This window comes from Lactuca virosa, chromosome 4 (genome assembly GCF_052849685.1).
Source record: "Lactuca virosa cultivar CGN04683 chromosome 4, Lactuca_virosa_CGN04683_v6, whole genome shotgun sequence".
Classification (NCBI taxonomy): Eukaryota; Viridiplantae; Streptophyta; class Magnoliopsida; order Asterales; family Asteraceae; genus Lactuca; species Lactuca virosa.
Window position 1 is genome coordinate 133,542,576 of NC_136429.1, and position 17,533 is coordinate 133,560,108.

Genomic DNA, 17,533 nt, shown 5'->3' on the forward strand with positions numbered 1-17,533 from the left:
TCTTCAACAATCTTAATACATCTACCTGTGATATATATAAACTAAGTGGGCCAGGTTGGGAAACTTGGTGAGATACATAGGGTTTTCAATCCCACAATGTTTTAATAGTGATATACCTCGAACCTATAAAATTGACTGTTATCATTAACACATATATATTATATTTATGAGACAAACTACCCCATCCCATCGACCCTCATGTATTTAGATCCTATACAATGATCTTACAGAATCTAACCTAAATGATCAATGTGAACAACAAGCTGACGGTATTGCTTTGGGGATTCCTTAGCATCAGATGAGGATTAACAAGGACATCAAATGAGGGGAATTGAATAAATCTCATTGCTAAACCTCTGTTCAAAAATACCACAAGACAATTAAGTCAGGGGTGGTTATCTAGATAATTGTGCTTAGAAGTGGTCTGGCCCTGCGGTATTTTACCCCCAGACTCACCCCTAATTGGCAAAATAACATCATACATGCCTAGTAGTGGTCTATTACCAACGCACCCTATTTGGCAGTCTACGAATTTCCCTCATGATATTAATTGGAGAAAGATGTTCCTAATGATGTCTGAGAATAGGAGGAAAGATTGGCTTGATTCTTTCGATGAGTAGGTGGTTTACAATATAAGGATGTCGAATGAAACTTTATAGGAATTATTGCACTAGTTTATCTGGTATTTGAATTTGGTGTGTCGTGCGTTTGATGTTTATGTATGAACTTGATGTCATTTATGGTACATTTTGATTACAGATAGTGTTATTTTACTTGATGAGCATTAATTATTAATCATTTATTATGCAGATAAAGTGTTACAATGTTAGATTCCTCATAGATTAGCTCTTACTCAGATGAAGATGATGGTTTGGATGATATGATGATGTTCTTTTTCTTAAAAAGCACGAGAAGAATTTTATTGATCGAACTCCTTGTAGGACATCTATGCTAAGCGGAAAAGAATACATTAATGATATATTATGTAGGACTCCTATTCGTTGTTATGAAGCAATTAGGATGAAAACACATGCTTTTTGAACTTGTGCGATAAACAAAAAATGTTGGGTTTTTTTGCAAGATTGTAAGGAAGTTAGTGTAGAAGAAGGTTTGTCAATGAGTATGCAAATTCTTTGTCATGGCACAACACAACAAATGATTTCTAACCGTTTTCAACATCCCACTTTGACCGTGCATTATTGGTTTAAGAATGTATTAAGAGCTTTGAAGGTGATTGCTCTTTTAGTAGTTAAAATAGTTGATAGAGGTGAAGTTCAACCGAAAATTCGAGCAAATGCAAGATGGTATCCATTCTGTAAGGTATTCATTTATCTATCTTTGTTAATATTTACACATATAACCTAGAGGTGAATAAATCTCTCATTCACAAATATATATAATTTCTATCCAGAATTGTATCGGTGCTATTGATTGTACACATGTAGTATCTTGGGCTCTATCGTCAAAGCAAAAGTAATTTCGAGGTAGAAAACCAGTGCATGTAACACAAAATGTGATGGCAATTTGTTCCCATGATATGATGTTCACTTTTGTGTATATCGGCTGGAAGGGAACGACAAATGACTCTCGTGTATTTTACGATGTTGTTATTATACCCGAAAACAAATTTCCAATACCAACTGTTGGTAAGATTTCTCAATTTTTTGTTTACCTCATTTATTTAATCTAGTTTTTAAATACTCAACTCAAATATATATATATATATATATATATATATATATATGCATTATGTGGTTGTAGATCATTTTATGTTGTTGGTAACGAGTATTTGAATTTGAAGGAATTTTTAGCACCATATCACGGTGAACGATATCATCCTTCTGATTGGCAACATGTTAGTGGAGTTAGGGGAAAGAAAGAATTATTCAAATTTATGCATTCATCCATTCGTAATGTCATTGAACGGGAATTTGGTGTTCTTAAAAAAAGATTTCATATTTTGCAAGATATACCAAATTATCCATTGAGACATCAAATGTTGATTCTGCATACATGTTGTGCATTTCCCTTTGTTAACTCTTATGGAGTTATCGGTTGTTGACTCGTAAGAAGCTCAAAAGGACTTCTTCCCGTAGACTCGTTTTGTTGTAAGTTATATGAAAATTGGGCCACATTAATCAATTTGGCCCAATCTCATTGGTTTGCACTAACAAAGTGTCTTAGATAAATCCCGAGCAAGTAATTCACCCTCTCAGTTTGTCCATTAGTTTGTGGGTGAAAATTTGTCGAGAAGTGGAGGTATGACCCATTAGTTTAAACAACTCCCTCCAAAACATCCCTGTAAAGTGTGGATCTCTATCACTTATAATGTTCCGAGGAAGTCCCCAATACTTCACTACATGCTTGAAGAATAATCACCCGACTTCCTCGAATGTGTAATCTATTGGGGCGGGAATAAATGTTTCATACTTCGAAAATCGGTCTACAACCACCATTATAGTGTCGCACTTCAGATGTGGGTAACATCGAAATGAAGTTTGTGGATATGCTCTCCTGTGGTCTCTTCGAGATGGTAATGACTCAAACAATCCTGTTGGTTTGACTTGTTTCTACCTTGTCTTGTTGGAAAATAAGGCAAGTCTTTACATACGCATCTACATCGCTTCACATACTTGGCCAACAATATGATTGTTCTATGAGTGACCTTGTATGATGGGTGACTGGATGTCCATCCCACTTAGATTTTGGAGCATATATTCATTTGCCAATTGTGAGTAAGAGTCCGTCTTCGACCCAAAATTTACGTCCCTTACCTTCTCTTGCCATATCCAATAAGCTCTTTGTTAGTGGGTCATGGCTTAACCATTCTTTGATTCAGTTTATCAAGATCGCATGTTACTCGAGCGAGGGTTGCTAGTTTTGCTTTTCGACTTAATGCATCAACAATGACATTGGCCTTTCCCAGCTTATACTCCATGACATAATCGAATTCGGACAAGAAATCTTGCCAAGGAGCTTGCTTGAGACTTATTGTTTTATGGTTCTGGAAGTAACTGGTTGCTATATTGTTAGTTTGGATTACAAATCGACTCCCAAACAAGTAATTTCTCCATACTTGAAGGTAGTGTATGATTGCCATCATTTCCTTATCATGTATAAGATATCTCCGTTCTGTCTCATTGAGCTTCCAGATTTCATAAGCAACTGGATGGTCGTCTTGTATTAATAAACCTCCTATAGCAAAGTCAGAGGCACCCATTTGTACCAAGAAAGGCTTTAAGTATTCGGGAAGCTTTAAAACTGGTTCTTCCATGACAACTTTCTTTAAGTCATCAAACATCTTCCGAAACTTCTCTAACCATTCCCATGTTGCTTTCTTTTTGAGAAGGTCGGTTAATGGTGTGGCCTTATTCGAGTATCATGATATAAACCTTCAATAGTAATTTATCAGACTTAAGAATAATTGTAACTTGGACACGTTCTTTAGCGGTTCCCCTTCTTTGACAGGGCATTGGTGAGTTCGAAAGGCATTACTAAGAATTCGAATGAACTGTACCTTGTCACACATGTCATCTTCAGTTCATCCCATGCGGATATGTGTACTTGCTAATACCCACACCTCAAATCTAGCTTCATGAACCATCATGTATTTGTGAGTCGGTCAAAGAGATATGCTACCGATAGGATGAGGCACTTATTCTTTACCGTTACCTTGTTTAGCGCCTGTTAGTCTACACACATTCTTAGGCTCCCGCCACGGTTATTTTGGAACAAGACCAGGGCACCGAATGGGGTCTTCGAGGGTCGGATAAATCCAACATCTAGTTGTTCCTTCAATTTCTTCATTAGTTCTTCCAAATCGGGTGGAGCAATCCAATAAGGACACATTGGTGGTGGTTTAGCTCCTGACTCTAGTTCTATCTCGTGATTGACTTCCCGTCTTAGTAGTAGTTTTTTTGGTAACTCTAGGGGCATCACGCCCTTCAATTCTTCCATTACTTCCTTAATCTTTCTATGTATTTCTACCTTGGAAGGGATGAATTCTTCTTTTAATGTTGCCAAGTACGTAATTTTACCCTTCCTGAGTCCCTTACTTAGTTGCATGGTTGATAGGGTTCGAGACTCTATTTTGCTTCTTTCCAAGGGTACAAATGTACAATGTGTATCGTGGAACCTTTGGTGATTCTCATAGTTTGGTCTTCAAATGAGAAAGGGTGTACCTGGTCTAGGAATTCAATTCCCAATACCATACGATAATCATCCACCGAGATAATTGTCATATCGATGGGTTCTTTCCACCCTCCTATCTATATAACTACTACGCGAGCAACTCCAAGGCTTGGTTTGGAAGTGAGAGATCGATAATGGTTTTTAGCTAGCCTACCTCTTTTGAGTAGTTGATATTCATCCTTTTAGCTTCATTTTTAGCGATGAAGTTATGGGATGTACATGTGGCAACTAAGGCTTTAGTGACTTGGTTATTAGCTTTGAATTTAAAAAACATGAGACCTCTTCCTTTCTTTGATTGTGTTTCTTCTTTTTTTCCACCGAGTTGAGGAGTCGCATGGAGCCTAGTTGTGCTTCGTCCCTTTCCTCCTTTTCATCTTCAAATACCATGGAGTTGAAGTTTTTCTTCTTGGGACAATCTCTGGTCAGATGGGGGCCATCACATAAATAACACTTCACCTCCCTTCGGGCTCCTCCTTTAATCGCATTTCCCTTAAAAGTCAAGGGTTTAACAGCGAACCTATCTTCCCTTTGTGGCGGCCTTGGTGTGGGTCTATCTACCCAATTGGGCTTTCTAATTGGAGCATCTCTATGGAAGTCCATAGGGTCTTGTGCCACGACAATAGATTCATCAACATCTTGGACATTTATTTTATTGAGCTCATTGTAAGCCCAAGATTATAGTCCATATTGGAAGTAAAATAACTTGTTCTTCTCCTGTAAGTCAAACAACTCAAGCATCAAAGCAATAAATTTGGCCATGTAATCTTTAATCGACCTAACATGTTTCAATCCTCGAAGTTTTTTCATGGCTATATCTTCGGCGTTATGGGGGAAAAATTGCTTCTTGAGTTGCCTCTTGAACTCTTCTCATGTGTCTATACTTGCAAAGGCCTTTTTTTACGCCGTCAGGCTTCCGCCTCCACCATAGAGTGGCATTCTCACACAAATATAGGATAAATGTGTCTATGTTAGAGTTGTTGTCCTTTACTCTGATAATATTGAAATAACATTTTAAGGACCAAAAAAATCTTCTAGTAGTTTAGGTTGGGCTTATCTTCGTACTTCAAGGGTTTAGGTGCCTCTGTGTGCGACGTCATCTTTGTAACAACTCCTCTGGCTATTGGTGCCTTGCCCAAATTTACTTTATATTCAAATGCATTTATCTTCTCACAAAACTCTTTCTGCAAGATGTTGATTAATACGAGGTCTTCTTCTTTAAGGACAATGATGGACTCCTTCATTCCAATACCCGTGTAACTTATATCTCCCACAAACGGATCGACGATATCCTTCCACTGAAGAATCTCATCGAAGTTAATCTCCACCCTTGTAAGCTTATTTTCTAAGCTTGCCAAGGCATTATCGATTGATCCATCTTTTTGGACTTCCTCCCATTCTCCTCGACGAGAGGGGGTATGTTGGCTACTTCACCTGCTCCTTTCATGGCTACGATCTCTTGCTTTCACAAACATGGATATGATACCACGTGTCATGGGACGACTTAATCATCGTGTGCTACTTAGTGTTAATTTGACTAAGTCAGACTTACTACGCTTCCTTGAGATGTACTAACGACTTAGAAAGCAAAAGACTAAGACTTTAGAGTTGCTACAAACGAAAGAGAACTTGTAATATTAGAACTCGAGAGAATACAAAGCAACTTCCGCTGGTTTGGAGCAAATGAGATCCTCCTTTATTTATTGGCTCTTATTTCTTCTTGGGAAGTTTCTAGAGATTACTACATGTATCTTACGTTCATGAGTATTGTAGATTTTTCTACCAATCTACATTTATTTACTACTTCATGAAGTGTGCTAGTTTATTCTTCGATGTCCTAAAGAATTCTAGGACGTTCCAGGGTCCTTTGGCTCATTCTTGTAGATTATAGCATTTTTTCAAGTACTCCAGAAGAGTTTAGCATCACACTCGGGTTTAGCATCTCGAACGTGGCATGCAGGTCATGAACGTGGCATGCAGGTCATGAAGCTTCTGGGATTTGATACAAAAAAATGGCAAAGATCTCATAAGACAATAAATGTTTAATTGAACTTCTTCTTTCTTCTTCTACATGCAGATCTTTGAATTTGATTTTGTTATTTGATTTATAGTTTTTTGAAGACCACAAATGTTCTATGATATATCTTGGTTTAATTTTGATTTTTGATTTTTGATTTTTTTTAAATTATAATTTGAAAAGAAAATTTACGTGGACAACATCGACAGTACCACGTGGACCAACTATGATGACTAAGATGGCATCTAAGAGGTGAGAAGCCACTAACCCCTTCATATTTCAAATAATGTCGTTTTTAATCCTGATTTCTATAGTTTATGCACCTAGAATTACAAAAAAAAAAAAAAAAAAAAAAAAAAAAAAAAAAAAGAGCATGAGAAACCATTTAAAACAAAAAACTGATAGTGGGTTGTGCTACCCTATTAATAAAAAGAAAATACAAAATTTTGTTGCATAAGTCCGTATTTTTTTTTTTATCTCAAAATCCAAATTTACTTCAATAACTCTTTATAATTCTTTCTCATAATATAAACAAATGCAACAAACCTAACATAAAACTAAATTGGAACACAAAATTAAAGTAAACAACTCTATCCCATGTTCTCGTGTCTAAAGTCTAAACATCACCTCCAATTCTACTTCTGCTTTTGCAGGTTCTCTTTCTTGAGAGCCATGAACTTAGCCGCTAACTCATCGTAGTCCGGAAGCTTCGGGTGGACATGAGGCGAAGACGGTTGAACCGGAAACGAATTCGACCTCACTACATTTTCTTCTAGACATTTTGTCAAACGCATAGAAGGCATAGTTATTGCTCTAGAACACTTACCCACTTCCCCAATATGTTTAACAAAAATGTTTTCATGGCCTGACAATGGCGAAGATATACGGGGGGAATGCATAGCTGATCTTTTTCTGTTCTCGTCGCTGGCTCTCCGGCGTTGGGACGTTTTGCCGTAGTAGCCGGAGCACTCGATATCTGATGAGACCGATCTTTTCCTCGATTTTCTTGACCCTTTTGTCTCGATTCTCAAACCTTCAGATTTCTCGAAGTCGAATTCAATAAATCGATGATTTTTACGACTTTCTACCACGGGAACGACGACAGATGATCTGAACACGAAAACTCTTTGGTCCTTTCCATTTGTACCATTGTTCAACGGAGATTGGAACTCCTCAATATCGTCAAGATAAACAATTTCTTCCGGCATATCAGTAGTTGAATTTTCCGATGAGGATTCGGCATCAAAACGATCAGTTATCCATCGATCATTGTCTCCGGCGAGATGGTCAAAGTCAACGTGTGCGATCTGATTGTTTCCGGTGCCCTGAACATCTCGATTAGTATTGCCTTTACTTGCCTGCAGTTGCAAAAAGGAGGAGTGATAGGCTTAAAAGGGTTGTTTTTTGTTTTTCAAGAGTGAAGAGTGATACTTGCCAATAATAGAAAGTACAAATCTTGAAACATATAATAGAGCTACAATCCCTATAACCTTCATGTCCTTGGAAAAATTACACAACTACCATTGAGACAATTAGCTTACAAATTATCATGCAAAAGGTACAACCTGTCGATGCAGCTCAGAAGTAAACTCTAATGCCAAAGGTCCTGTTTGTAGAACACTTGTAGTGATCTCTTCCATCAATTTGTACTTCACTTCATTTGGTACCTTAATGATAGACAACTTCTCTCTAATCTATATAAAATACTTATTTATTATATATAATTCAAAACAACATAAACATTAAAAAAAAATCAAAAGTTTAAATAAGTACCTCAGAATTGACAAGATTTCCGGGACCAAACTCAAGAGCGGTTGCCTCGAACCGCTCCCCATAACGGTCACGGAAAAGTTTTCGTATCTGTAGAAGCTCTGGGACGTCCCCACATCTTGCTGATGCAAAAATTAGGGTTGATATTGCTTCTTTAATATCATTTGGGCAATCCCTAAAATAAAAAACATAAATTATGTTTGAATTATATAAACTTTGGGTAATAATTATATGTGAGATTGTATAAATTGTACTTGTTTCGACGAATGTAGGAAAGTTGAAGTGAAATAAATTCACAAAAATTTGCCAATAGGTCGTATACATTGACTATGCATTCGTCTTTATAGATTTGATCCACCTGAAAAGTTGGTGAACACGGGTTATATATATAGAAGAAAAAGATGTGATAATTTCGACTTATTGAGGGCATGTGGCGGATTATATTTTTAGGTTAGATACAAGAATTGGCAATGTAGTTTCTTTATTTGTATAAAATAGGATTTGGATTTAGAAAGATCTAAGTTTGTAATGGCTTTGGTTTGTGGAATTGGAATGGAATCCAAATTCATTCTTTTCAAAATCTTAGTACGTTTTAGAATGTATTTATGTCTATGCGACAATATTCTCCATATTTCAGTTTTTATGAATATTTGTTTGTTTTATCAATGGTATATTAAGATATGAACATTCAAACCCAAAATTTAAGTGAAGTAAAAAAGAGCAAAATACGATAGTTGGTATTCAAACAAATTAAATACAAATTTCAATAACAAAGGATTATGAGGAAATTAATCCTTCAAATTATTAGAAATTCCACCAATCCAAAAGCCACTGATCAATTAATTAGAACAATGTCTTTGTACTTGGATTACATTGCTTGGTTGATAGATTTTATAAAATATAAACATTGTAAGAGGATGAAAAGAAAAAAAAAATACTAAAGTAAAGAAAATCAATACAATTACGAAATATATATTTTTGCATTACGTTGTTATTTTATACCGAAAGACTAAGAATACCCGATTGAAGGCAGATTGGTAGTGACCATGTTTAATGAGCTCTGCGACGTCGTTTCTGATTTGTCTGACTATACAACATCTCTTGTTTTTTAGCAGACTCAAACGACAATGAACCTTCCTGATCAGCTTCTTGCTACATGCATGATAAATCCCATCAAAACCAGAGATAAGAGATTATTATACATATAATAAAACACCAAAAACCAAAATCTTTTTGATAAAATTGCCATCGAAATTTACCACTTGGAAGCTTTTCTCCATCCAAATATAAACTCAAACATATCTATCCTCATGTCATCTCTTGCTTTCGTAAGTCTAGAAAGAGAAAGGCATACTGTGTGTATGTGTGTGAGAGAGAGTATGAACAAACGAGAGCGATAGAGAGAGGTTCATCAACTGCGGTTTTGAACTGCCCCGCTAAGGGCACGACGTACATTGAGGTCAATGGTTGTGGTGTTCGGACTTCGGATTAACTGACTATGGGGTGTTCGAAGGGTAATATCGTAAATTCAATCGTCGTATGAGGAGGGAGAGGGGGGTTAGAGTCTAAATCAGTTTCCAGAATGTAATAAGAGCTGGTTATAAAGCGTGCAAAAAATTGTGATGTTTATGTGGTTTACAATTTATATAAAAAAAACATATTAATTGTTGACCAAGAGTGAAAACCAGGGTTACTGAAAAATATTCCGATTCAGATTTTTTATTTGTGTGTAATGAGTAGATTTTCTCAATAATTATATATATAGGGTCATAAAAACCTCAAGTTTTCAGGGTTTTGTCGGTTTTGCCCAAAATTGAATTTTATGTCCGTTTTTACCCTAACATTTTCCAAAAAATGTTCGGTTTACCCTTTTACCGGTGATAACAGGTTACCATTATATTAACTTCGCAAAAAAACCCTTAAGTTTACATTTTTTTTACGTTTTTACCCCTAAGTTTATAATTTTTTTTACACTTTTACCCTATGTATTTTTTTTTTCATATTATACGTATTCATGCAGAAAAATCATATTTATAAATGAAAAAGTTTAATTAAATATTGTATTTACATTTTTTTAATGTTAATTCTATATATATATATATATATATATATATATATATGTGTGTGTGTGTGTGTGTATGTGTGTGTATGGGTTTTTTTTCTTGCATAAACCATTTAAGATGTAAAAAAACAAACTAATATGTTTTTAGAACTACACATACGTATTTTTATGTATTTAAAAATATATATATCAATAAAAAAACTTATTCATTCATATACATGTTTATATAAGTATATACATATATTTTCAGAAGTGTAAATATGTATTTTGATATATGTTTTTTTTAAAGTATAAATATATTTTTAGAAGTATAGATACATATTAATATATAAAAATGTAAAAATATGTATTTATACTTCTAAAAACTATATCTATAAAACACATATTCATAAGTCTAAAAATATTATTTATCTTTTTAAATGGTATAACCATGCAAAAACACACACACACAAACAAACAAATATATATATATATATATATATATATATATATATATATATATAACTTTAAAAAAATATAAATATAATATTTAATTAAATATTTTTTCGTATATAAATACGATTTTTCTGCATAAATATGTATATTATGAAAAACATATACTTAGGGTAAAAGTGTAAAAAAATTATAAACTTAAGGGTAAAAACGCAAAAAAATGGTAAACATAAGGGTTTTTTTGCGAATTTAATATAATGGTAACCTGGAAAACCTGTTATCACCGGTAAAAGGGTAAAACCGAACATTTTTTCGAAAATGTTTGGGTAAAAACGGACATAAATTTCAACTTTGGGCAAAACCGACAAAACCCTGAAAACTTGAGGGTTTTTATGACATTAACCCTTTTATATATATATATATATATATATATATATATATATATATATATATATATATATATATATATATATATATATATAAAGAGAAATTAAATATCGTCTTACTTTTGTTTTGTTCCTACGAATCCATTTTATGTCCGATTTAATTAAATATTAATTGATTTATATTGAGATGAGGAAACAAGCGAAAAATTGATTTAAATATGATATCTTGCCAATATTTTGGATTATATAAAAGTTAATATAATATATAAATTTTGGTATATGATATCCTGCCAAAATATTGGGTTTCCATTTTGCATTTTTTTTTTGTATATACGATTTTGAATAACTCTAGTTATGATAAACTGTAACTAATAGACGCTATGAATCTTATAATATTTACCCTTTATAATATAAGAACCAAAACATGTGTAATGCCTAATTTATTATTATTAATATAATAAGATGTTATGTTTTGTATCTTAAGCCTTAAGCGCATGTTTGACAAATGACAATAATTTAAAAAAAAAATTGATTTTTTAACAAGACAATGCATATTTTTGTTTAAACTAGATAAGACGCGTAGGTTATATTTTGAGGTAATTTTTTGTTTTTGAATTATATTTTTATAGTTTATTTTAGGATTCATATTTTTTAAAAGCAAAGCAATTATTTAAGTCCAAACATACATTAACGGGTGAGGTGACAAAAGATAATAAACAAAAAAAAAAAAAAAAAAAAATCAACTTGGAGACATTAATTTAACAAATATGAATCGTAAATTACAACTTGACTTATATTGAAATACTAAACAAGACTTGAAATAACTTCCCGTACACTTTTCAGGCATGATTGTCTCTTTGTGCTTATTGGTGCTTGAAAATGACGACACAAAAGCTTCACAAACCTTAAACCACACGCACTGACACACATACAAACATCTACTTTTTTTTTTTTTTTAATTATCAATTCCTTTGTTATTGGAAGTCACAATTTTAGTTTTAGGCCACCAATATCATGCGCAAGGAGAAAAAAATGGAAATAGCAGGTGACCCAACTGCGACTCCAATTAGACGCACGCCAATGAGATTAAGAAATAAGAAGAAAGCTAATCACTCACGCATCCCTAATGTAATGATGGTGAACGTAATTTTCCACATCATCGCATACTGAATCCCGAGATAAATAAAAGTAGGTGAGGTAGTTGATTCTCTTTTTTCATCCTAATCGTCTTTTTTCGTGTGATTTTATCCATGTTTGACTGGTGTTTATGATAATTTATACCAGTTTTTGCTAAAAGATGTTTTGTGTGAGCTTAATTTGAATGACTTTGTGAAGATTTTTGATGTTGATAAAATGCACATCAACTGTTTGTTGTTATGTCCAATAGTCCACGAGACATTCATCCACTATAGTGAAACGAAAAAAAAAAAATTACTTAATAGACTTCATATGGTAAGCTGTGAATATATGTTTTTTATTTATCTAAAAAAACAACTTAAGAGAAAAAGAAAAGAGAAAAGGGTCTAAAATAGAGAGCATGTATTATACTCCCCAATCTCTAGAAAAGGCAACTGATGATGACCTAACTATCAAGTATATTGTAAGCTGGCAAATCTTGTATTCGATAAATGTCTTCCAATGATAGTTCTCTCTCCAATTGTGCTCGAGTAATTTGTAGTATTTCCTGATACTCATTTACATTAGTACAAAATAAGAAAAATAAGAAAAATCAATCATTTTCAATATATACATGATGTGCATATTTGTATAAAGAAAGAGATTACCTTGAATTCCATATATGATGCACGCATTGCAAGCCATTGAGCATCCATCAAAGCAAAAGTTACACAGTATAGAATATCAAATGCTTCTTCAGCCTGTCAATTTTCAATCAAAAGTTAAATAATTAGAGATCTTGTGGAATGTAAGTTACATTTTAACTTCATATGTTGCAGTTTACCTTCTAATAATCTTAGAAAATTAGCACCAGGAAGGCATGTAGGTTTAACTGCAAAACAAAATTTACCATTAACCACAATCACCATGAATTTAGTACTACATTATTCCCCGACTTTCTATTAAGTTGTTCTTTCTACATTAAGTCAAAAAAAAAAAAAAATAAAGAAACACACATATATATATATAGGGAAAACTGCAATAAAGTCCCTACATATTGGCCTTATAATCGATTTAGTCCCTATATCTATTTTATTCAATTAAGTCCCAAATACCGGTAATCGTATTCAATTTAACCCTTTGACCCGGTCAACAGCTCATCCAACTTTCAAAAATTACATTTTTGGCCCAGATTTCAAATTTTATTACAAATTTGGTCCAAAATTTACACTTTTGGCATAGATTTTAAATTTTGTTACAAATTTGGTCCAAACTTTACCCTTTTTGCCCAAATTTTAGAATTTTATTATGAATTCATCCTAACTTTAGTTTTTTTTACAACTTTTTTTCTCAAAGAATTGTTTCTAATATGTTTTTTCTTTATAAAATCATATTTATACAAAAAAAAACGTATTTTCACATAAAAATCTTATATTTTCTATATAAAAAAAAATTTTAAAAAGTTTTTTATATATGAAATATCTAGTTATAAAAATCTGTATTTATTAAGTATATAAATATATACAAATCTGTTTTTATAAAAAAATGTATACAAACACCTATCACCTTTATATATATATATATATATATATATATATATATATATATATATATATATATATATATATATGCACACAAATAGGTGTGTATCTATATTTTTTTATAAAATTGTGTTTTTTATATTTTTTTTTATAAAAACGTGTTTGAATAATTTTTTATATAATATGTGTTTGTATACATTTTATAAAATCGTGTTTGTATACATTTTATAAAAACGTGTTTGAATAATTTTTTATATAATACGTGTTTGTATATATTTTATAAAATCGTGTTTGTATACATTTTATAAAATGTATACAAACACGTATTATATAAAAAATTATTCAAACACGTTTTTATAAAAAAAAAATATAAACAAACAAGATTTTATAAAAAAATATATAGATAAAATAGGTGTTTGTATACATTTTTTTTGTAAAATACGTTTTGTATACATTTTTTTATAAAAACGGATTTTTATATATTTATATACTTAATAAATACCTATTTTTATAACTAGATATTTCATATACAAAAAACTTTTTTAAAAAACTTTTTATATAGAAAATATAAGATTTTTATGTGAAAATACGTTTTTTTTTGTATAAATATGATTTTATAAAGAAAAAACATATTAGAAACAATTCTTTGAGAAAAAAAATTGTAAAAAAAACTAAAGTTAGGATGAATTCATAATAAAATTCTAAAATTTGGGCAAAAAGGATAAAGTTTTGACCAAATTTGTAACAAAATTTAAAATCTGGGCCAAAAGTGTAAATTTTGGACCAAATTTGTAATAAATTTTGGAATCTGGGCCAAAAATGTAATTTTTGAAAGTTGGATGGCCTGTTGACCGGTTCAAAGGGTTAAATTGAATACGATTATCGGTATTTGGGACTTAATTGAATAAAAAAAATATATAGGGATTAAATCGATTATGAGGCCAATATGTAGGGACTTTATTGTAGTTTTCCCTATATATATACATATAAAAGTCATGTCCCCATAAAGTCTATTAAGTAAAAAAGAAACAACACCTAGAAGATCATCGAGTGATAACCAAAAAAGGATGATTCTTTTTCGATTAAACTCAACACCACACATAATTTGTACCAATTTTTCAATACATAACAAATAATATCTGATAATAAAAATTAATCCAAACCTGAATATAAATCTAACATCTGAATCAACATATACGATATATTGACGCCCGCAGCTGCAAAAGGGTATTCCCATGTTGCTCGGTCACCGGATTGTTTAAATAATAACCTACAAAAAGCAGCGTTTATTTTGAACATGTATATATCAATTAGTAATTGATCAATATATAAAATGAACACTAGAAAAAAAAAAAAAAAAAAAAAAGAATACAACAGTCATCTGATAGATCATTAGTTGCAGCATCCAAGAAAATTTACCGGAAATTTTTTAGCTAAAAACAGCAAATTCTCAAGTGAAATAAATCCGCAACCCCTATGGAAAAAAAATAAAATAAGTCCATCAGTAAAACATTTTGTATAAAGTATACAACACAAAGCATGGAGGGGTTTGCTGAAGAAATATAAAGTATTTGGTAAAAGAGTAAATATGTTATCATGAACAAAATAGATAATCATATTTATCAAGAAATTCAAACAATTAAAAATCTTGTACTATTAAAAAAAAAAAGTGCAATTGTATTTGTACCTAAAGTCGGTTGATGGATTCACCCCATATCCTTCCATTGCTCTGAGGTCAAACTTTGAAGTTTAACATCCGGATATGCTAAATACCACAAATCTATGAGAGCTTTCTGTTGATAACATAAACAATTATGTCAAATAGATAATAACAATTAAACAACATATTAAAAATTAGATATGATATGAGAAAGCACTACATATGAAAATTAATAACGCAAATGAAATAAGACCAAAATGCAAAATGCTACTTAACTATTTTATGAAGTAATCAAACCACTTACTTATCATAATAATAATGATTATTATAAATAAAAAATCTAAAGCAGTGTTGAAATATACTTGATGTTCAAGGCTTTCTTCATCAAATGGTATGTTCAACCTTTCTTGAAGCCTTTGAAGACGCTCCTTCTGCAAGAAGTTGCTTACAAATTTATTATCTCCTAACTTTTTCCAAATTTGTCCTCATTTATATTTTCCTCTAATATAATTTTATCCAGACAACACTTTATGGATTACCTGTATAGGAGTGAGAGTGTAATCCAAGTATTTATTACTTTCAAAGCGCTTGAGGCCTGAGCGTCTAAAAATTCCTCCAATCAGAGTTCGTGATCCAACCATGACATCAGCTAAATTAAATACATGGAAAAGACAATAGAAAGCTTTAATTTTGATATGACAAAATTACCCTTTAGGCCTTGTCTGATCATCTAGTCTCAGACTCTCAGTTATAATAAAAAGATGGAAACTTTTGTTTCCACTTAAAGAATGACTTAACAGAGAAAAAGAGGCTTTCTTTCTCCATTAGGTCTTAAATTTTGATAAATTTGTCCTCATTTGGTTAATGTTGTTAGTTGTTACATAAATATGCATTTAACCCAACATTAAATTACAACAAAGCAATAGGTGTAGAACATTTTCACTCACTAATTCATTTAATTGTGATTTTGTGGCAACAGAATCATGTGAAAATTTCAAGATATTCCCTTTCTTGAGTCTCCAATGATAGTCATCTTCATCAACCTGGTTTGGAATTAGAAACAAATATATTAATCAAAAAGGAAAATCCTTTGTATAATAATGGAATAAACTAAGTGCATACATGAAATTAGAAAAAAGTTTCAGGACAACTGCAACCACCCACCTTAAAACAAGAGTAAAGTTTTAAATCTTACCAAACTTGTCCTTAAGTTTGCATTTTGTTGCGGATTTAGTCCCTCCGACAACTGAATGCAAGTCTTAAAAGAAATAACATTGGCCCAAACTTGGGATTTGAGTAAATCAAAGGGACTAAATACAAAACAAAATGCAAACTTAAAAGGCGACTTTGGGAGATTTTAAAAATTAGACCAAACTTGCGATTTTGAGTAAAGCACAGGGACCAAATTTGTAAAACAATCATCTAACTTCTGCTAGATCACGAGCTAAGGCCTAAAGTGAATCTTTGTTTAGCAAATTAAAAGGTCAAGGGAGTAATATCAATATGTTTTTACACGAGTAAAACATCTTTTTAACTTCTAAAACCCATATCTGGAAGATAGTAATAGTAATTTAACAAACATTAGGCATGACCTATGCGATAATATCATGATATCCCAAAAAAAAAAAAGAGAAAAGGAAATAAAGTTACAAATGGGGGATCAAGAGAGCAATCAAAGGGTAATTAGACCTTTTTTGAACAAAGAAAATGATGAAGTAAAGGGGAAAAGACATAATGAGATTATGAGACAATACCCAAATGATAAACCATACAGTCCATGAAGATGCAAAATCGGAATCCAAGAAAACAAACAAAAACCATATCAACAATAAATTAAACTAAGGAGGTGTAAATAGAAACAATACACATATAAGATATGAATCAATGAAAACATAGATATGTATTATTGATTGATTGAATAAAAACATATACAGGTATACGAATACCTCTTAAAGAAGAAGAAACGGGGATTCCATGGGAAGGATGATGGCGTGAGAAGGTGCGGGTGGCGGAGCCATCTACAGGGGGAAGCGGTGGAACAGAGGATCGAAGGGGATGGGGAGTTATGCGTTCAGGGGTTTGGGCGAAGGGACCCCAACAACCCTCACCAGAAAGGCAAAGGTTTTCTCATCCTGGCGTTTTTTTGGGTGTCTGGGATTGCTTTTATAATCACTTTTACTTTTTTAACTTTTTCAAAAAGTTAAAAAGATGTTTGGGTAATAAAAAAGTATTGATTTTTTTTTATAAAGTAAAATGAGGGGTTTCAAAAAGTCACAAAAACCTGACTTTTTGTGATTTTACACGTAAAAGTTAAGCTAAAAGTCATTTTGCTAATCCAAACATTTTTTAAAGAGCTTCTTT

The 17,533-nt window shown here is 32.1% G+C and overlaps 1 protein-coding gene and 1 pseudogene across 2 annotated transcripts; both read right to left on the reverse strand.

Annotated features, from left to right (window-relative positions):
- Positions 1-6,695: 6,695 nt before the first annotated feature.
- Positions 6,696-9,567, reverse strand: LOC145107425 (Ist1p). Its single transcript, XM_079044307.1, has 6 exons — positions 9,235-9,567; positions 8,995-9,127; positions 8,230-8,333; positions 7,979-8,150; positions 7,771-7,899; positions 6,696-7,563 (listed from the first exon to the last, which is right to left on the reverse strand). The coding sequence occupies exons 1-6, from the start codon at positions 9,285-9,287 to the stop codon at positions 6,841-6,843; spliced, it is 1,314 nt and encodes a 437-aa protein (XP_078900433.1). The 5' UTR covers positions 9,288-9,567; the 3' UTR covers positions 6,696-6,840.
- Positions 9,568-12,305: 2,738 nt separating this feature from the next.
- Positions 12,306-17,304, reverse strand: LOC145107426 (uncharacterized; annotated as a pseudogene). Its single transcript, XR_013707857.1, has 10 exons — positions 17,119-17,304; positions 16,120-16,215; positions 15,712-15,821; positions 15,535-15,603; positions 15,200-15,305; positions 14,932-14,986; positions 14,676-14,782; positions 12,816-12,863; positions 12,640-12,732; positions 12,306-12,539 (listed from the first exon to the last, which is right to left on the reverse strand). The product of XR_013707857.1 is annotated as an uncharacterized LOC145107426 (transcript).
- Positions 17,305-17,533: the final 229 nt, after the last annotated feature.